Consider the following 22,921-nt stretch of genomic DNA (forward strand, 5'->3'; position numbering starts at 1 on the left):
TGAATAAAGTGTAATTTTTTTCCCTTCACAGCAGATATTTGGAGACATTGGAAAAGCGATGGATGAATCTAATGACTTTGCAGCAACTAAGTAAATGTCTCTACATAATCTAAATATATAAATATATTAAAGGGGTTTTATGTTTTATCAAAACAGCAGTAAAAATGAATAACTGATAACTAAATGAACCGTTAATGCCAACTACATTATCATTGAATATAGCTATTAAAAATATGCAAAAACTACATGACATGTGTTAAGTCTTTTCTGTGTTAAATTGTGAAGAAAAATGCAAAAAAAAGAAAGAACATTGCTATGGTAATAAGAATCAACCTGAATACCTTTAAAAGCAACCTATGTCTAATCTCGTTTTTAATCTCAGATCTAAAAAATAACAATCGTAAAACCACAAGCTGCACAAACACTGTTCCATTTTAAAACAGGTTTATTGGTCATATACAAAATAAAGTAAGCTGTTATCAACAAACATACAGTATATACATAAATAAATTAAAAGATGCATCAGACTGATGACGAGACAGTTAATTTCATGATTACCAGTACCTTGTCATCATCACTTACATATCTACAAATTGCAAAAAAAAAGAAAAAGGGAACAATAATTTAGAAGATAAATACTTACAAAGACTGTCACATTTTAAGTATTTTCCCATAGAAAGTACTGTCATAGAATAATTTATTACACCCCATACAGAAATATTACAAAACACAGAAGGGCCTTTCTGAACTCACACAAAGTCGCTATTTTTCTACAGCTTTACACCGACCATTTTATACACGTCATAACACAAAAATACTCCAAGAGCAACCTGACCAAACGCTCACAAATATTAGAGGAACTTTGAAAAGGACAATAATAACAATAAAAGTATACATGATGTAAGGGCAGGGGCAACATTATTATTATTAAATGTATTATATTTATTATTATATTTAAATGATTAAAAACAAAAAAACTTTTAAAGTCCAGTGGTGTGATTCACTAGACAGGAAGAAAAAAAAAAAGAGAGCGAGAGATGGGACAAGTAGGGTGGATGTTTTATCAGATGTGTCTCCACCACTCCTCTCCGCCTCTGTAATAAAACATTTATAGATGCAGTTAAGGAGCAGTTGCTTCAGTCTGTGATGAAACGGCCTCTTTATAAGAAGAAGGGTATGACCTCTGTGCGGGTGGTGTCTTACAAGCTCATAAACTCAGTTATGAAAAGCCCCTGTCGTCTGCTGACCACACTGTTGGTCACCACTGTTGTCCAGTCCAGTGGAAGTTAGGATTAGACGTCTGCGCGGTGTTTTCACCTCACCTGTGTAGAGGAAGCGCTGGACAATAAAAAGTCATCGTGTCAAATCAAAATCACAATTTGAAACAACGCGATTACCAAATTGCAAAGGCTGCGATTTAACCTTTTTAAAATGTTTAATGCCAATTTTAAAAAAAAATAGTAGACTGAAAAGAAAGAAAAAAAGGAAGAAAGGTTCATACACTTAAAATCATTACTTCAATTTGTGTCACTTAAATTAATTAAATGCATTCACACTAAAAAAAATATGCAAGTTATATGTAGACAGGCCACGACACATAAGATGTTAAGGAGACAAACTGTTGCTGGTGTTTATGACAAAATACTAAACACTGTCACACTTTTTAACCTTGTGAAATCACACTGTACCTGTGAGTATAAAACAGACAACTTGACAACAACGGGCACAAACAGCATCACTGCTAAGGGGGGTGGGGGGGAGGCAGCAGCTCAAAAAAAATGTTGCTCGACAACAGTTTGCATAAGTTGAGATGTCCATTTAACAGCAGCCACCGTGTTAAAAACCACATACAGCATGTTTTGCACAGTACACCACCATTTAAAAAAAAAAAAAAAAAACAGACAAGAAAAGTGCGTACAGTTTTGACGAGGACTGCGAGACAAACAAAAACCTCATCTTAGCACATTGTGCTTCTTCCTCTTTCACACCACTTGACAACCACAAAAAAAAACATTCAACAAGCAAAAACTAAATCTAATGTGAAATAAAATAATACATCATGTCCCCCCAAAAAACAGGGCAAACCGTTTAAAACATAGACATAAATGAACACAATGGTGTCATTTCTTCTCGAGCTAAATACTGTGGTGTATATTCCTTTGATGAGACATTTATAGGACATTGTCACCTGACATTAGTTTTGCTCAGACTTCCTGTTTGACTAAAGATGCCAATGGTCATCAGTGTAGAGATTACAGAGACACATAAATATTTCAAATATTTAAAAATCTCCCTTCCCTTTGCTCAGCATTCACCTGTTTGATATTTCCTATTTTATATTAATGTTCTGCACAGATGAGGACACCGCTTATTCATCTTAATAACTGCACAGCAGTGAGCTCAATAATCCTTTTTCTTCACAGTGGAAAAATAGCCGTTCGGATAAAAAGGCGCCGTGTAATGTATGTCATGTTTTTTTGCCTCTCTAGTTCAGTAAATGACTCAATTTAAATCTGTTTTTTTCTCCTTGGTTTGAGACTTCATATTGGTAAACGTCACTCTTCGTCACTTCATAAACCCCCAAATATAACAGAAGACGAAACAGTTCAAAAGCAAACAAAACAGGAACAACATTAAATATCGATAATTATAGAAAATGTACATAGCAAAAAAACAACAATTCTTTTTTTTTTTTTTTTACAAAGAACAGCTTCACACCAAAAGCAGCTTTAACAAATGACCAAACACGCCTGCAGTGCTGGAGCTGAACGACGGGTCCGGGAGGACAAAATGTTTATGTGATTATGAGAGAAAGAGTGCAGGAAGTTACCAACGGTGTCATCATCACCCGCTTTCACGCCCCAAAATCAAACAAGGATCAAAGTCAGACCCAAGAAAATAGCGAACGTTAAAGTTACCTCGTCACATACCAACACAGCACACCACACGCTAGTTCACGGTTACACACACGTGCCTAGTCACTAGAGAGAGAGAAAAAAAACAAAGCTATTCAGTAGTTAAGCCACTTTTGGTACAATTGCAAAATAGAGAGATACTGTATATCAAACAGATTTCACTAAACCTTTTTTTTTTCTTTTTCTTTTTTACAGGTCGTTACAAACAATGCAAAGATAATTATCTTTATAAAACTCCAGACTCTACCATACATAGACAAAGATTCTTTGAGTATAGAACACCACACACGTAAGACTACTTTCATGGTAAAGCTTGTGTGAAATGACGGCCCGTTTGTGTGGCTGGAAATCCATTCACATGTTGCTGTTTTTTTTGTTTGTTCTCCAGTTTCCAGTGCTGTCCGTAAACTACCGATGCTCTCGCAATCTGGGCTTTTGCGGTTAAAAGCCAGAAGAATGCATCCACTTTGTTTTCAATCCAAATCAGCATCAAATTCACAAACAAAATAATTCATGAAATAATAAGAAAAAAGATAAATGATACATTTTCCTCTTGTGCTGACTCTTTAATTAAAATGAACTTCCAAGTCACACAAAAGCGTGTTGTCAATATTATTATGATTCACCTCGATGGCTTATGACACGGCTCGTACGACAATGCACAGCAAGAGTCTAATGCTCGGTAATGAATGATTCCTGATTGGTCAGCGTATCCCAATAGAGCTCCGGACGTTTGTTTACACCGCCATGTTGGCAGGAAAAGCCTCTGCAAATATGAACGGTGCCTGTACCAGTTTCAAGCTGTAAGACTTCAACCGTGTTCTCTAAATCCATGGAAATTGAGCAATTTATGGCAGAATCTGACAGACTGAATATTCACTATATGGACAAAAGTATTTGGCTCTAGGCCCTGTATCTCTTAACGCTTCAGCAGACCAAGACATTTTGGACAATGCTGTGCTTCCGACTTTGTGGCAACAGTTTGAGGAAGACTCTTTTCTATTCCAAACATGACTGTGCCCAAGTGCACAAAGCAAGGACTATGAAGACATGGTTTGATTTTGAGTTTGGTGTGGAAGAACTTGACTGTCCCGCACAGAGACCTGACCTCAACCCCATCGATCACCTTTGGGGTGAACTGGAACAGAGATTGTGAGCCAGGGCCTTCTCGTCCAACATCAGTGCCTGACCTCCTACAGCAGGGTTTCTCAATCCTGGTCCAGGGGATGCATGTTTCCCCTGCTCCAACACACATGATTCAAAGCACCTGATTACGACCCCTTTATTTGAATCACTTCCAAACCATGCAGGCCAGTGGGTCCCCAGGACCGGGATTGAGATGCCCTGCTCTACAGAATGAATGGACACAAATTCCCATAGAAACACCTCATCAAAATCTTGAGGAAAGTGTGGAAGTCTGTGACGGTCAGGCGTCCCAATACGTTTTGTTAAACGTAAAAGGGGGGTAAGATAGACACGATATTAACATTAGATGCTTCTGTGATCTGGTCAAATGTTTGTCCTCAACAGCTATTCAAACTCTTCCACGAGACGAGTTGCCTGACATGTTGCCTGGTTTATACAGTATGTTGCCTTGTATACACGTGAGTGGATTTGAACATCGCGACTTCCTGCCAAAATGTCGTGGTTTTGATTCCCACTGTTGCATGATAGGACTGTGAGACGTCAGCTATCGGAGCTCTATAAGCACAGGTACTGTACGAGGAAACCACTGCTACTGAATCTCCACCGCAGTCTCTCATGTCCTCAGGACCTCTTCTCGATGAATATCATTAGGAGACCAAGGCACTTGCCTGACCATATTTCCAAATATGTACGTCTGAGAGTGACTCAAACAGACAGAAGACCACTTTATATCAAGTCAAACAACCATTTCCCTGAAAATTCTTACTTTAACTAACCCTTTTTGCAATAGTATGTTACTTTTGGTAAATATCAATATCGCTTTCTTTTTTTTTGTTAACTCCAGGAAGTTCTGTATGTAATAATGGAAGCCAGGTGGAATAGAAAATGGAAAGAAAGTGAAGAGACCATAGAAAAAAAATACAGCTAACTAAATATATCAATACCAAAAAACTAACACGCGCCACAGAATTTCACAGAATTCCTGATATATAACAGTTCACACACAGAGAATACACTTTGGACCTCATGTGAATGACAACACAGTACAAAAACAGTAGAAATACAGTTACCACCATTGTGTAATATATATATGTATATATATACTTTTCTAAAGCAGTTTTCTGGAAAATTTCTTGGCTAAGTAGAGCAAAATGGGACTCTGAAATCAGTGGCTCACATGAAATCATATGTATTCTTTTGAAACTCCGGGACCATATGTCATTTATGTGGTGTCGTTACTTTCAGTGTTAGGGCGTCTCGGTTCAAGCAAATAAACGCTTGACATCTGGTGTACGAATGTGCGACGGGATTGATTTGCAGTAAAACCTAAAACTGAACATGTGACTGGTTTATATGTCAACTAAACAAAAAACTGTATGATTTTTTCCAACGACTTTGGGACTTTTTTTTCCCTCTTTGCCAGGACTAAACCAATTCTCAGACTCCCTGTCTTAATCAGTCTTTCAGTGACCATAGAAACCCTGTGTGTCTGTGCTGTGCTAAATGATCGTGCACTGACCGAGGGCCTTGCATCTTTAACTCTCCTCTGCTTCCATCCTTTCCTTCATCTGCACTGATGTGAGACGTGTGACAGGAAGATGCTGAGGCTGAGTGATGGAGATTGCCCAGCTGTTTGGAGTCAATGCAGGTGGAGAAGGGGTGGGGGGTGGGTGGGCAGCAGAGAAGAAGAATTACTCTGATGCAGCTGAACTCTATCCCAATAAACCCATCTATCTTTCCCTCCCTCAAGACCGTGCATCTGTTTTTGACTTCACTATTGTAATCACACTTGTCGCCGTTGCAACTTTCCCGGGTATGAGCGGACCAATGACTGATGATGCCACACCTCCTCCACCCCCTCCAGCCCTGACTCCAACCCCGACAGTGGGGCTCCGCGCCACAGTCCTTGCGAAGGTCTGTAAAGCCTCGTACTTAGACCTCAGAGCGTCCAGCTCGATGCGCATTGAAGCGTTCTCATTGGCCAGTTTGTCCACCTCCTGCTGCAGCTGGGCCTTCTGCTTCTCCAGCTCCTCCTTCTGGGTGACTCGCTTCACCCGGCAGCTGGCGGCGTAGCCCCTGTTCTTCAGGGTGCGCCGTCGCTGTTTCAGCTGTATTATCTCCTCTTTGGTGAGGCCCCGAAGGTGCTGGTTCAGCTCCCGCACTGACATGGTCACCAGCTCATCGTCTGTGAGGCTGGTGCCATTCTCCCCCGGCTCACGCTTCACCTAGAGGAAACAGCAGGAAGGTGCAACATGAGAGACAAGGCAACATGCAAGGAATTGCATAGTTTTAAATAAGCGCCGTCTCACCTTCAAGGCTTTATTTCCTTTGTTAGTCGTCGTCATGCCACAAGAGCCTTGCTCTTCTGAACAGACCTGCAGAGAAACAGGAAGAGTACACACGGACCATAAGCAACGCAACATCACAGGGTCAAGCATGGTTCCCTGAGTAAAAGCATAATTATTAGAGATTAATACCCACCCAGCTGAGTGGAGACATCACCATATCTAAATCTACAGTGTGATCACTGTGTGAGCATGTTACACTTTGATGCCTCAGTCGCTTGTTGTGCATCAGCGTGCTCGATTAACAGTGACTCACAAACATTTCTTAGAATTTCCCTGACTTCCTGTTTCCTGGTGGTTACACTGAAAGTGCCCACTACCTTTGTGTGTTTGAACTCTTATTGGCTGGCTGCACGCCAATCGCAGTGAAATGAGTGTAAGAGATGAGGAAGTGGTCAAATCTGTGGGAAGAAATCCAGGGGAAAACCAACAGTTAGAGCCCTTTCTCACACACACACACACACACAGATTGACACTGTTATTCTTGTAAGGACTCTATGAGGATATATGTAAGAAATGTTCTGTTTGATTTATCAACAACATTTTCCAACGTTTTGATTTAGGATTGCAATACCATTTTAACCCTTACTCCTTATATGGCTATCCTTTGGGGATGGGGGGGATTTATCTTCAGGCTTTCCAAAATTCGTTTTTTCGTTATGATTATTAATATATATATATATATATATATATATATATATTTTAAATGGGAGTAGTGATACTAGTGCAGAAGTCACAAAACTCTTTTGTTGACGTATTTCCAAAATGTTCCAAATGAAATCTCATTTTGATTTCGCATTTTTTACTGTGTGCTTATATAGTTGGTGAAAATAAAAAAGAAATTAAAAAAAATTAATCAGATTGTGAATCAGAAAAACCCCTCTATATTGCACATTCTTATAGCCTATAATACAGGCTATAAGAATTTGCAGTATGAATGTGCAGTATAAAGCTCAAACAGAGCACAGTAACACAGTAACATGTTAACCCTAACCCTAACCTCATCACAGTTCACGTCATAATCCTAATTTAACACAGAGCCTCAGAAGTACACACACATACACACCTTACTAGAAACAGGTGCCAATAGAGACTACAGCCAAAGTGGAAGACAGATACCTTCACCGACGACAAGTGATGAAAATTTAATGCCCAACAATGAGACACACCAGATACAATGATGTTTATGCATTTGCACCGACGCGCTAACAAGAGACAAAAGGAATGAGATACAACAACAGTGTGAATCAGAAGTCAACAAAGAGCCAGCATGGAAGTGCAGAAGATGAGATCAGTCCTTAGAGCAAACAGCTCCACAAGATCTCAATGACAGGCTTTGTGCCGTGCGTTGGTTTGTCTCTCGTCTCTCGTCTCTCAGACCTGAGTGTGTGTGTGTGTGTGTGTGTGTGTGAGATGAAGGGCAGCTATTGTTACTGCTGCTGCTGAGCGATCATCATGAGACCAGTCATGATGACTCAGCAGATTCCTAAATTTACACCCCAACTCCTCTCCTAACGCACTCCCTCCTGCCACACACATATTTCTGCTTTCCTCTGTCAATTTTTTTGACCCTCCCCTCTTCCCTCACCACCACCTCTGCTTTTACAGCCAAACTTCTGCCTGAAATGTGAAGCAGTGCCCCCCCAAAATAAAGTCTGAAGGAAGCCGAAAGGTCATGGAGGTGAATGGACAATGACGGATTATAGTTGTCCTCTATAAAAACACTACTCCTGCGGTCACACCTGATTCTGCTGAGTCAGCGTTTCGAGACAGCCTTTTCTCTCACTGAGTACATTTCAACTCCTTAGGACTAAGCAGAATTTAAATTAAGTTCTATTTCTTCTGAGGTTTTATGATTTTAAAAGCCTCCTTGAATTTTTTTTTTGGTGTCACTAAAGTGACACCAGGCAACATGTCTCCTCTTGCTCATTCTTCCTCCCCCACAATGCACACCTCTGTATATCTGTGAGCGAGGGTGCAGGAGTGCTTGTTCATGCGCTGCCACAAACCCTACTGTTATAAATAGCTGTAGATCAAAGCAAACCATAAAGCAAACCATGCATGCACAAAACAAACATGTCAAATGCACAGCAACTGAGAAAAAACGTCGCAATACATTCAGCGAAACAGTGAAGAATGTGGGGGGAAACGGCGCCGCTTCATTCAAAGCAATTCACTTCAGCACTTCAACTGCTCCGTCTCAAGTCGATAATAAATGCTCTTTCATTTAACGGAGTATGTAACAAGCTAATTTTAGTAAATAACCAGTGAGCTCTTGTGTTTGGTGTGGATGTAGCTGAAGGTGCATCATCACACGATAGATGGATCAAAGGTATGATGTGAGGGTGGCTGTGTGGGGGTGGGGGTGGAGAAAAGAGGGGGACCAATGAAATTTTTTTTTTCCTTGCTAGGCACTGGTTTATTTCCCCAGTGCCACCTCACTCCTCACTCACACACACACACTCACACACACACACCACCCCCATCTGCATACAAACAAGAAGCGTGTTGGCAAAAGCACACGCATCTCTCTGCCGCTCTGCCAGTGGGGCATGATAAAACAGCCGACTGCAAGTGAACAAATGTGCAGGTATAGCCAAGTGCTTAATGTCTGCATGATACATGTGGAAACGGCTAAAAACAACATGCATTGCAAGTGCGACGGAAGGTGTTAAGTTTAGGGTGCGTTTCTGGTACAGTATAGTCGTGCAGATAATGCTCCTTTGTCATTAATTTTTTGGTGTCTGCAAATGTTTCACAAGATGTTACAGTGTTACAAGAGACAGTGAGTGGATCTGCATGAGTAAAAAGTACTGTTAGTACAATTATTAGGACAATTACTGCAATATTCCCACAAGGAGGAAAATGACCTCCTTCCTGTCTCCATTTACTTCCCTCATAAATACAATAAAAGCCTGTATATCTATCTATATATATATATATATATATATATATATATATATATATATATTTATATACATATATACTGTATATACATACACATATTCGATCTCAATTCAATCTGAAGATCTGAAATTCGAGTGTTTTCTTAACTTCACGCTTCACCAAATACTTTTTCTTTTTATCTTTCTGACTTTAGGAAAGTAGAAAAATATCACAAATATCAATTTCTTGAACCAAATAATATGCATTTGGGCTATTCAATGTTATTTCCAATTGACAACTAACATTATAACTGATGCTATATTTTATTTACATCACCGTGTATGTGTGTGTGTGTTAGCTCTCTCAAAGACCAAGCCATATGCAAGTCAGCCATAGGTTAAGGATCATCTGCTGAGCAAAGGCATTGCCATTCATCACACACACACACACACACACACACACACAAAGTGCCAGAGGTGTCCTTCCCATAATGCTGGCAGGGTGGTCGCTGCAGTGTGGTCAGTGCCACAGTCACTGTTGCTACAACACACAGCTTTTTCGCTTTGGCAGGCAGTATTTTTTATGGAGCAACCCAAAGAATGCTGACGACTCAGGAGCAGAGCTGCTTACGGTTACAGTGGAGAAACAACACACACACACACACACACACACACACACACACACACACACACACACGCGCGCGTGGAGAGGACGGGGACGAGGGGACAGAGGTGGGAGACGAGGTGAGGTGAAGCAGTGAAGACGAATAAAATGTGGATAGAAGAGAAGAGAAGAAAAAAAAGAGGGGGGGGGCGGGAAGGGTTGAGAAGTTTGTGAAGGCAGCAAGGTGAAGAGCAACTAGGTAAAGGAGGAGGAGTGGTGGGGTGGGTGGAGGGGGGCGATGAAGGAGGAAGAATGCTGACGTCTCCAGAGCTGATTAGCGTTACAGCAGAGACATCACACCCACAGCCGAGAAAAATGCTGAGTATGTAGGGAGGATGGGGTGGGGAGTGCAAATGACAAGGGAGAAAGAAGAGGAGAAAAAGAGAGGCAAGTGAGTCGGGAGGGGGGGAGGTGAGGAGGGAGGGGAGGGATGAACATCGATGAGGAGGAGCGGGAGGAAGGTGGTGCTGGTGGTGGGGGGGGGGGGCAAAGACAGAGGAGGAAGAGGGGGTGGGAAAGCGTTTGGGTGAAAATGCATCCTCAACACATTTGTAAGAGCTTAGTGTGTGTGTATGTGTGAGTGTTTGTGAGGGTGGTGGTGGTGGGGGGGGGTTAGTGGATGGAGAAATGGATGGTGGGGGATTGGGGTTGAAAAACCCTGAACTCAGCAACGACCACGACTAAAACCTCCAATTAGAAAAGTTCTGAGGCTGATCGAGTGTAATGAAACTGCTGCTGACCCTCTTCCTCTCTCTCACACACACACACACACAGGTTTGTGCAGCTCTCCTTTTAAGGACTCACACACACGCGCACGAAAAGCTCCACATCTCGACTTGTTGACAAATCAAAAGGGATGAAAACCACAGTAATATTGAGGCAGAGGGTGAACACAGTGATCCTGGGAAAAAAGAAACAACAGACGACACAGAGCAGGACTTTTCTTCTTATGTAGTGCAGACAAACGGGATGATAAGCTCTGTGTGTGTGTGTGTGTGTGTGTGTGTGTGTGTGTGTGTGCGCGTGCGTGTGTGTGTGAGGCTGGCCACAGACAGAGCTCTAATTAATCTTGTTTGAGAAAACCTTTGGCTCCGGTCACTACTGCCACACAGAGAGAGATTTTCTTAGAAACACACTTCCGACTTAAAAGCTGGTGGCATGCTGCACAGATAAACATACACACAGACACGTTGGTTTTGCATTAGTTATGTGGACACTCATAGCATAATGCATTCCCTAGCCTCTTAACCCTAACTTAATTCTAAACATAACCCTAAAACCAGGTCTTAACCCTGAAAAAAGGCCCTTTAAAGTTGTTTGGACCAGCAAAAATGTCCTCACAAACACAGGTTTGTTTGACAATTGGACCACACAGACATGAACACCCACACACACACAGGTTGACGCGGCTGTCCTTTTTAGGACTTCCATTCATTTCCATTCATAACCCATAACTCCTTATATGGAGGTCCTAGGGGTGTGTTTTATATCGCATATATTTTTTTTGTGGGAGTAGTGATAATTGTGCAGAAGTCACAAAATATACAATTTTCTCCTATTTTTGTCCATGAAAATGAGCCAAGCCAACTTTGAAATGTGACACATTTCCAAATTTCAATCAAATTTTTAAACACTTTAAACAAGTACTTCTTGCTCAGGTGTGTTTGTATAGTTGGTGAAAATGGAAACAAAAATCATGTCATCAGATTGCCTATAGGTTGTGCTGACAAAAAAGGATCTAAGACTCTGTATATACGTTTTAACAAAGTCATGGGGGAAAAAAGGAGCCTAAATGCTCTATGTTCTAAGGGTTAAGCATAACCATTTAATACCTGACACTAACCTTAACCTCACCACAGTTAAAATCTTAAGTTTCTTAACCCTAAACTTAAGGTTCTGCCTCACTGGGACCTAGTGTTGGTCTCCACGAGGACAACTGGGCCTGACGAGGTCAGTGTTTATGCCAGAAGAGGTCCTCAGGTGGTACAAAATATAAGAACACACACACACACACACACACAGAGGAAAATAAATAGCCAGATTAGGCACTTCAAACATGACCTGAGGGGCTGGTGTGTGTGTGTGTGTGTGTGTGTGGGTGGGTGTACGCGAGCGTTAAACAGCCAGTGTGCAGAGAATGATCACGGATAGATTTTTAAGAGTCAGTAGTCATTTGTGATGCAAGTCTGTGTTTATTGGATAATCCAACCATAACAACTGACTTAACTGCGCCTCCTCCCTCAGGCAACTCTCTGAGCAATAACACAAAAGGATGGCAGTGGAGGGAGGCAGTGAAGACACACAGCAGGACACAGAGCTGACATGATGGAAACGCACAAAGAGAACAAAATGTAAGGAGTGAGAATTAAAAGAGCCGCAAAACTCAGCTGCTGGCTACAGTCCACCACCTTGCCTTTGTTTAAAAAAGCAGTGCTCGAACTCATTGATCTTCTGTGGGTCCAGGGTGCTGGGGAGGGGAGGGGAGGGGGTTGGTAAATAATTAACGATGAACACAGCGCAGAGGCTTATTGAGAATTAGGAATCAGATCAGCGATAAAAGCAACCTGTGTATGGAGACAGAGGGAGCGCGCTCACAGCAGAGATACAGGACCGTGGAGAGGGTGAGTAAGTGAAGAGTGAGGGGGAGAAAACACACCAGTCTGAGCTGTGTGTGCACATGTGGGTGTGTGTTTGTGAGGAGCAGGAAGCTATTAACCGAGTGGTATGCAGAGCGTGAAATAAGCATGATAACACAAACAGAGAGGGGAGCAGAGGAGACGAAGGAAACACAAGGAGGAGGGCAGGAGCGCACTCGCAAGAGTCTGGCTCCTCATATCCATCTTCTACCGCTTTATCCTCCACACGAGGGTCGCGGTGGGTGCTGTGCCAATCTCAGCTGACATATAAGACAGAACAGAGTCCATCACAGGGACACCAGTCACTCTCTCTCACACCCATGGTCAATTTAGACTAATCTAATCCCCATATTGCATGTTTTTGGACTGTGGGAGGAAACCAGAGAACCCAGAGAAAACCCACGCACCCACGGGGAGAACATGCAAACTCCATTAAGAAAGGCCCTTGTTCCGACCGGGTCACAGACCCTGCAAAGGCAAGAGTACTAACCACCCACACACATTGTGCAGGTGTGGGCTGTGTATGTGGCCCCTTGTTGTGCTGCCTCTTGCCCATGTCGTCATTGTAAATGAGAATTGGTGCTCAACTGACTTACCTGGTTAAATAAAGGTGAAATAAATAAATGAATAAATGTGCAATAAATGAACAATAAATGTGTGTTTGTGATCACACTCTGTTTAACTGTGCACAACCCAGTGTTTGTACATGTGCGTTATTATTATTAAAGTCCTGGCGTCAACACGTTTTTTTTTCTTCTTCCCCCCATTCCAGGTAGTAAGTCGGAGTGTGATGACAAATTTCCCAACACAAGCAAGAAAAACTGCACTGTCAGGCAATTGAGCTCTGGCTACTTCAGAGCTTTCTTTTCTCTTTTTTTTTTAAAGAGGAGGGAAATCATGTAGCGTCAGTTTAAGTTGGCTCTCTCTTTGTGTATGTGTGTGTGTGTGTGAATAAGACACAGAGGGCAGTGATGGAGACAGAGATGAAGCTAAACGCTGTAGTGCAGTAGTTTACAGCGCGAGTGACCCGAGGTCAGCACAACCAGAACTTGAGCCAAAGTTTCAGTGAGGTAAAGCGAATGCATAAGACAGGGGTGTCCAAACTTTTCCTGGGGGCCAATGGTTCCTTCAGACCTTTTTTTAAACACTAAAGGTTACATGTAAATACACTGTTTTATCCTAATTTTATTGTCATTGTCCCAATTATCATTTTCAGTGGCAATGTAACCAAATCTAAGTCACGCAGGAGTAAAAAAAAATCTGCCTTTCTAACACATCTGGAGTCAGATATCATAATAGAGGATCAATGGATGTATCTGTCTCTCACAGCTGGGTTTCAAACACGGGACTCTGATGAGCTTATGGGGATGGCACATCATTTGGGCCTCAAATGATAAATTATAAAAACCAAAGTGCCATACTTTGGACATGCCTGGCATAAGAAGTGATGTATCCCAGTGGTCAAACTCAAACTTTTTATACCAAGTACCACCCGAGAAAATGTTGAGCTCTCAAAGTAACACCATTATCACCAAGTCAGCTACAGACTTTTCACAGGATGCAGATTTATTCCCAATAAGATAATTGCTCTCTCATCATCATCATCATCGTCCTCTTCCTCACAGATCTCACAGATCTGCACAAATATCACACAGTAACCATTTAAAATATGTTGTTTTAGAATGATTACCGTTCCCACTCATATCGCAAATCATATCTCAATCTCAATGTCAGCCAAAATAATCGCAATTAGATATTTACATAAAATCGTTATACCACAGTTTAAGAACCATCTGCAGATTCCCCTCGGACAGGTATCTTTCCCACCTACATGACACTGCCCTGAAACTCTAGATTCCCACATACAAACATCACATTAAAGCTTGATGGTGGGCAGCTCTGACACTTGATGCTGGAAGTAGCTCCAGTATAGGAGGTGAGCAGAGCAGTGTGTGTGTGTCATGGCTGACTGTCTGCTATTGTTGGGTGTACATAAACACGCTGCTGGGCTTGTGCCTGTGCTGGGATGTTTTCATCAAGAGATTTGATGAGCACGGCCGGATTCACCCAATGGGCACAGCCATAAGTGTAGGAAAAAGAAAAACATTTTCCTCTTAAATAATTTGTGTTCATATTTCAAATGAACAACCAAGTAATCATGCTCATTTTTATTCACCTAAAAAGAAATACTTTAATTGGTCAAGCACAAGTGTGGAAACCATGGTAACTGCCAAGTCCGTCGTCTGCCTAGGGGCGTGCATGACTTTGTGCTGACTGAACGGACTGGACCGTGGGAGAGTTTGGCTCACGAAGAGAAGATGAGCAAAAGAATTGGTTGCTCCAAGCGTAACAGGAAAAGAGAAAAGAAGGTGATTTTTTTTAATTTATTTTTTTAAAGGGTGCCACCCATCTACAGTTTCTTCATCAAACGGAGCCAGGAGGAGAAGCAAGACGATGAAGTTGGAGAGAAGGTGGTGACAGCTGACCCGGAGTCAGTGGAAAATGCTGTTAGCAGCGCACCATAATCGCCGGCGGTGGCTATAGCTGCAGTGACAACACCGGCAGCTTCCAGAGAGAGAGAGAGAGAGAGAGAAGGAGAAGAGAGTGAAGTGGAGGAGATCCTTTGACAGACGGCCACAGAGAGGCAAGCACCTGAAGGAAGGAGGAAACAGGTGTGTTGTGTGTGTGTGTGTAAGGGGGGCTCTGGCCCTCTTAATCCAGGGCTTGCTGTTGATGACCCTTGGAAAGTTGAATATTTCTCAAATAATTTCTACTGCAGCCACAGCAACACACACCCATGGAAAGACACACACACACCCCGGGAAAACACGCCCACTTGATGCTACACAATTATTTGTTTTGATTGAAATGTAAAATAATTACAGCTCCAGCTCCAGACTAGGCTTCACTGTGAACACAGAAACTCTCATTGCCCGGAAATAATTTAATTTCACAGGTGAAGACAAAGAGCTGGTGATGCATTTGAGGCCCGCTCATATAGTTGATCTCCCCCCCCCCATTTACCCCTTTGGTACCACATTTTGCCTCCGTTTGTGTGTGTGTGTGTGTGTGTGTGTGCCTGTGTGTGTGTGTTTTATCTAAAAAGCTTCAGAAACTCATACCACTGTCTGGGATCGTCACACTGCAGCTAAAAAATGCGGCAAGTTTGCGCATATGGATGATGCAACTGGTAGACAACCACTGGTTATGGATGTTCCTGTTACCAGGGCCTTGCATCTCCACAGCTACACGCCGTCCTCGATATCTTTACACCACACGCAAAACTAAATTATCACTATGGCGGGAAGAAGTGAGAGAGAGAGCGGGGGAGAGAGGGGGGGTAAAAAAACAACAAAAAAAACAGGTCCTCGGGGGTAAAAATGCAAAGACCTGACTTTAAAGAGATGGTCGCACAGTGATTATTGATACAAAAGACCAGCTTGGTATTTGACCTTCACAGGACACAAGGTCAGATCAGTAATTAGTGCCACGTGAACTGGACTTGAACGTGTTTTCTCTTTCCTAATTCCTTTTTGACTTCTGGTGTATGTTGCAGTTGGGTTTATCTTTATTTCATAAGTTTTCTGGTTCTCGGGGAGGTTATGTAAATAAGGAGTCAAGACACGAGACACTTGTAGAGGGAGGGTACGTTTAACACACATACACACACACACACACACACTCCAAATAACATAGGGACAAGCAGCGCACTCACACAGAAGTAGAAAAAACAGTGGAGCACAGCAATGATTATGCACTAGATCTGCTTACACCATATTTCATCATTACTGTGGAGAAAAAACACTCAACTATTGATCTGCCCCACTGCTTCCTTCTCTCTCTCTCTCTCTCTCTCTCTCAGATGCCATCTTTTTACTTCTCTATTTTTACTTCTTCCTCACTTGCAGAAATTTGCAAACATAACAAGACTCTTCTGAAATGGATAAACAAGATCATAAACACACACACACACACACAGACGCCACTTAAAAATTATCTCCCAATGCAGACTCGTCTAGGTATACGTGTGTGCACGCACACACACACACACACAGGAGGTGGACACAACACTGTGAACACCTGTGCAATCTAATGCAATCCAGTGCTGCCGACCTGCAACAAATGCTGCCTGTGTCAAGCATCATCAGGAGGCAGAGAACAACACCAAAATAACCGAAATATCGCAATATCCAGCACTGCGATATTCAAATCAAAGGACAGAGACAGAATATGTAATTACATATGTATTACAGTATGATAAAATTCTGCAGTGCTACAAGAATTCAACGACCCAAAGACCTTCAATTTTCTCTTCAGTGGAGAAACTGTATTTGTGTTTGTTGACTATAAAAATGAAAAAATAGTATTGATTGATGATTTTGATCCTTTTTTGGGAGTTACAATGCAAAAATCATGAGTCATTTAAATTATGAATCACAGCACAATAGCAACATCTGTCAAAATAATTGCAATGATTTAGATATAAAAGTGTAAAAGAAACATGATTTAGCGCCATTACAGACTTGAAAACGTCACAGATCGACAAAGGTGGATACTGAAGGTGAATACTTGGCACACAGCACAGCGTCTCTTCTTTATTTATTCATTTTCTTTATCAGACCATGTCCTGGGTTAGGTCATGGTATTGAATTTCACAATATTGCTAGTACAAAAGTGTCTCGATGATATTCCTGTGTGCAAAGTGTGTTTGTTTCACTTGCACTGGAGCAGAGCAGAGGGAAGTGAGGACGACAGACGACATCGTCCGACGTGTACCCGTCATTCTTTGTGCTCCACTCTGCTTCTGTGGTACTGAAGTATTCCTTCAGACAGAGGTGGAAAGAGTCCTGAAATATTCTACTCAAGTAAAAGTTAAAGTAAAAACGCAGTCTGTTTATTAGTTATTATTAAGAGTAAAAGTTACTTAGTTGCTTTTTGAACAGGGTTGGCGTTCTTTCTTGTGTCGTGCAAAAAGGACAAGGGGACACAAATATCACATGTATTGATTGGGGGTTTTTTTAATTAAAGGCAAACCTTTACAAATTAAAGTGCTGACAAAATAAAATATGTAAACACATAATGTCTCAGTCGAAATAGGTCAGAGGTCACAAATGCTTCCACTTTCTCACTCACTCAGGGACCTTAATTAACAACAAACAATTAAAAGGACTATCCATGATGTGATCATCTAATAATAAACACCTGTCTTAAAGAGCTTCCTCACACAGCCACAGCTTGAAGGTGAGAAATGGTGTAATGGCAAAGTGATAGAAAAATCATTTCCCAATGCTACAACATCTCTCTCACACTCACACACACACACAGCTCAAAACCTTGGCGCTTACTTCACTCTCACACATGCAATCCCTACAGGAACTAGACCTTTATAGGTGTTTTATATCTCACACTCTTCTCTCTCACACTCACACACACACACACACGACAAGGCAAAGAAACTAGCTGTGGTAAGTAACAAGTGAAAACGCCATCTGTCAAGCGAGAGCGCATTTGCTTCGCCTCAGCATTTTCGGGGGAATGCCTTGAAGACAAAAAGGGTCCTTGTTCTCAATCTCTCCGCAAATCCCATCTCTCATTCTTCCCCTCTCTCTCTCTGCCTTCATCCCCGTTGCTCTGTGCAGCTTGCCGCTTCGCCACCATCAGCAAAGTTGCACACATAAGCATTGGTCAGCGTTCAATTACCATGAACACCAGGGAAGTGGGGGAAAGTACTTGACAGAGAAATGCACTTCAAGCACTGATTAAATACTGATACCAAGTATAAAAAAAGCTTAGCCTGTAGGTTGTGTGTGTGAGTCTGCCAGTGCAAGTATGTGTGTGTGTGTGTGTGTGTGAGAGAGTGGTGGTGGTGGTGGTGGTGGTTGGGGGGGAGCTCTTCTCTCCAATACTGATACAACTGTTTCATCATTATGACCCTCTATTACAGTACTTGCCAACTTGCTTACTACATACTTTTGATACACTCCACAGAGTGCTGACTCTAACTAAACCGACTGATACGGAGTCATTAGGGGGTGAAGTTTCTGTTTTTCTCGTGCCCACTGAGCCTCCACATTACTCTTCAGTGTTTAAGAGTTGCAATGCTCGTTGGTTACCAGCAGGCAGCAGATAATGGCTCATCTATACAAGAGATCAATCTGAGTAGACTCTATATTGCAACCGTCAAGGTTCGTGAGGTGCTTTCCTCTTCTTTTTAGCACCACAGCGATGGGTCCCCCATGAGGGTTCATGAGATGCGAGTGCCATGGGGATGTGTCCTGTCCTTCCCTCCAGCTGTGAGAGAAAATTTTAATCTTTAGCCGACTTTAAGGTTAATTACTCACATATTCTTATAACCAGGCCTGGTGTTCAATATAAACAGCAATGATGTAGGATAAGGCTCCCTTATCCTTGGTATCGACTAGATAGCAAGGTGCCGGGCATCTGGACCGGATACACTATTTCAAGGCTACTAACTATATGTATCAGACCTGGCACGCTGCGATGATTTCTTTTACTGTTCCAATGTCAGGCATTGTCTCAGCATTTCAACTTAACTGATCACTGAGTCCAGAAACTCCATTTTACCACCGCAACACCAGGGATTACACAAAATTGACTTAGTTAGACTCACACGCAAGGATTTGATAAAAGAAAATGTGCGATGACTATATCTGTGTGTTTGTTTACGAAAGATGGTGCAAATGATAACAAGTCACCACAGCAGGATAACAAGACGTAACAATGACGATGTCATTAAAGCAGCTGTTCATATATTTCCATTTCTTCCTCAAGTCATTATTGTAATAATATTTCAAAAATATTTTTCCAGTACAGAAAAGTGTGGAAACTGGAGGGATGTTTCAATCAGTTTGCCAAACTCCCAAAACTTACATATATCAATCCAAGACTTTTTCTAAATACAGAGCAACACTGACATTTTAATAGGTCCCATCCAAACCACCACCAAAATCGGATCATTTCTTCACATCTTCACAACATTTCAGCCAAAATGCCTTTTTGAGTTATGCAACTCACAAAGGCACAAACAAACAAACGGATGTGGCCACAAACATAACCTCCTTGACAGTAGTTTTGTATCTGAGTGACACTGCTTTTGACTACAACACGAGCCAACACAAAGTTTAAGAAAACGAAGCACATTTAAAAAAACAACCGAGGCTGTGCTTTACAGATTTAAAGGCACAGAAAAGAAAGAAAAATAGAAATAAAATGGTGACATAATAAAACAGTAAAATGCTAAAAACTACATAGAAATAAATAGAACAGAGGAATTATTGTCATTGTGCAGACAACGAAATTAATGGTGAATTCTGCTGAAAACTTTTGCTGTATAAATATTCCAGCACATTATTTTAATATTATAATAAATAATTGTTATTATCATTATTATTATTATTATTATTGTTACACTCAAGGCTCCAATAATACGATATAAACCTCAAAAGTAATAAGCTGCTAAATAATGAAGCTCGTGATATTTATCTTGCTTGTGCTGCACTTTGACCACGTGTGCTTTGCTTTAAATCCACTCTCTGAAGAAGAAGAAGAAGAAGAAGAAGAAGAAGAACCAAACCCCGCTGTAAAATGAACACATTGCGAGTACTTTTACACTCCTCGGCCCTCGCGAGCTGCAATATTGATCGCAATGACATATAGACGTCAACATCCGCTGCAACACGATGGTCCGGCCTTGTTTTTTAATTATTTTAATTCAAATGTTCCCTTACAAACCGAGCTCTGCCTTCAGACCTTTGTCCGCGCGCCCGCCGCCGGTGCCTGCCATGTTGCCATGGCTCCCTCTCATGCCTCCGCTCCGCTCGCGCAAACGTTGACAAATATCGTTGTGATGAATCAGCATCTCTGACGCGAGCGCAGCTACAAAATAGACGGGACGGACGGAGTGAGCGACAGCAAGGCTCCCGTGTAACCGTGAAAACGTGTCCGTCCGTCCGCTCCGCCGCGGTTCAGAGAGAGAACAGAGGCCTGACGGGAGAACAGACACAGCGTGTGTGACACAAAGCAAATGTCAAAACACGGAGTCACGGCTGCTCTCTGACTGTAGCTACAGCACAATGACAGTTGTCACCGTCTTTGAACAATAAACCAAAACCCTCTTTACTTTTTTTTCTACAGCTGTTGTAAACATGGGAAACAGTCAGTTCGACCAGCGGAACCTTCCACGTACCTGGCGAACATCGTACCTGAGCAACACCAGCGCGCACACACACACACATACAGCGGGTCGCTTCACCTTGTGTTCGCAGTTGTTCGCTTCAGCGACCCGAGGGTCGAGAAGCTAACGCTGGTTCAAATACTGCCTTGTTTTCGGGGGGATATAATTCCTTTGAATTCCATGTTACTCTACACCCGGGGTTGTTTTTCTTCCAAAACTCCTGTTTCATTCACGTTAATTCAACCGTGCTGTGGTCCGTAAACAAGGGAATCCCCGCGCGTACCAGCGCGGCAAAGAGGGCGGACTCGTTGTCGAACTCCCCCCCGCCCGGTACGCCCGCCCGCCCGCCCGGTCCTCTCAATCATAGCCGACACATGGCTTCTGTTTAAAAGGTTAACAAACCGTTCGTCTGAGTGTGTCCAACGGTCGCGTTGTCTGCTGCGCTCTTATGAAATCATCGGCTCAATTTGAGTTGAGCTCGGCTCGAGCAAGTGCGGGTCCGAGCGAGGACCGGACCGTGATGATTCAGCACAATTGTGCGCGGTGAGTTGAACGCAGGGCGGCAGCGGCGCACACCGGGACACAAGCGGCAACGTAAACGCGACCGCACTCGTTGGTGTCCGTGCACACTCAGCAAAAAGCAGCGCCGAGCAGTTTTAAAAGGAAGAAGCAGGTTCACTTTTGATTTTTTTTGCACTCACCAGAAGTCAAACCGGCACCTTTTCGCCCGACGCACCCTCGACGGTTGTGGTTTTCTGGTAGTTTGGTGGAGCCGGTGTGGTGGAGCGACAGTTGGAGAAGTGTGTGTGCGTTTTTCCGCTCACGCCTCCTCCTCTTCTCGCAGGTCTTGAGATATTTCCACTCCTTTATGGTCGGAAGCGCGAGACGTCAAAATGATGTTTGGATCACATGGTTTCATTCATGAAGGATCTACGCAGCGCGCGTTTAAAGAGACACGAGACTCTTACTACTGTGTGATGGACGATTGTAACAACAGCCAACAACAGTGAGAGAGAGAGAGAGAGAGAGAGAGAGGAGAAGTGTGACAAGGCAGGGCTCTGTGTGTGTGTGTGTGTGTGCGCGCGCGCGCGCTTCTAAACTTAGATATGAGCCACTCACTGATCCAACAATAGCACACACACACACACACACACAGTGTGGAAAAATAAACACATGCTAAAGCAGTGATGCTGTCAGGTTTACTGAACAACATCTGCACTGGAAAATGTTCAGCGTTCCTCAATGCACAATGTCACTTTGAGCTGCTAAGACGTATGTAAAGTGCTAAAATGTATGTAAAGTTTTTATTGACACGGAAGTTTCTAATTTGTCATGTGGATCCTATAGGGACCAATGAGTATCTAGTCTAGTGGAGAGGGGGCCAGTCTAGAGGAAAAAACTGAGGGAAAAATAACAACTGCTCAGTAGTATTCCATCATGATATCACAATAAGGATTTTCATGATGACATTTCGCAGAATTTCAAAGTAAAAGTGCTTGTTTTAATGTGGAAGGACGTGTACCTCACAATCACACCATATTTATGATGCAAAATAAATCAATTCATCTAAAATGAAGCATGTATTAATAACCTGGACAATGAAGACAATATTTAGTATTACATTCTGTCTATATTCTATCACCTCAGCCACACGCACTGTGTTTAAAGGAAAGTTGTGGGCCATGTTTTCATAGTAAGATGATATTAAGTGAAGGGCCACATGTAATCGATTGTGGGGCCACCAGTTTGACTTGTAAGCGAAAGCCCTCTTTACCCTTTATATTTCTTTATATTCTTGTGTGTTCACAGTCTTAGAGCGACTCAGGGTTACATTTCACCGTGGGTTATATGAGTGTAACAACGAATGTGACAAATACAACTCTTATTTGTGAAGCTTCAGACGTTTGTGCCCTCTAACAATAACAGTACAGCAACATGTCCAAGGCCGACACCTTTGTTATATTCTGGTTACACACTGTTTACATTGTACAATATATACACCCTTTTATTCCTTTTATCATCTTAATATTTCATAATTTGTTTTACTTGGCATTAAAATTAAAACCCAAGTTTAAAAAGGACTTTCCAGGACCAATTTCTTCAACTAATTCAAGGACCGAATGATGTGCTGACACG

General features: G+C 42.2%; 1 protein-coding gene across 1 annotated transcript; it reads right to left on the minus strand.

Moving 5' to 3' along the window:
• Window positions 1–427: 427 nt before the first annotated feature.
• mafgb (v-maf avian musculoaponeurotic fibrosarcoma oncogene homolog Gb) lies at window positions 428–21,847 on the minus strand. The gene is made up of 3 exons (XM_058641262.1): window positions 21,487–21,847; window positions 6,371–6,436; window positions 428–6,286 (listed from the first exon to the last, which is right to left on the minus strand). Exons 2-3 carry the CDS (start codon window positions 6,404–6,406, stop codon window positions 5,807–5,809), a joined length of 516 nt encoding a protein of 171 aa, XP_058497245.1. The 5' UTR covers window positions 6,407–6,436; window positions 21,487–21,847; the 3' UTR covers window positions 428–5,806.
• Window positions 21,848–22,921: the final 1,074 nt, after the last annotated feature.

The sequence above is a fragment of the Solea solea genome, chromosome 10 (assembly GCF_958295425.1).
Source record: "Solea solea chromosome 10, fSolSol10.1, whole genome shotgun sequence".
NCBI classification, from domain to species: Eukaryota; Metazoa; Chordata; class Actinopteri; order Pleuronectiformes; family Soleidae; genus Solea; species Solea solea.

What these genes read in the sequence shown, in the direction of transcription:
- mafgb (XM_058641262.1), bottom strand. Translation starts at nt 6,406, where the DNA reads ATGACGACGACTAACAAAGGAAATAAAGCCTTGAAG. An exon ending in AAGGAAATAAAGCCTTGAAG is followed by an intron (nt 6,287 to 6,370) that starts GTGAGACGGCGC and finishes TGTTTCCTCTAG; the next exon opens with GTGAAGCGTGAGCCGGGGGA.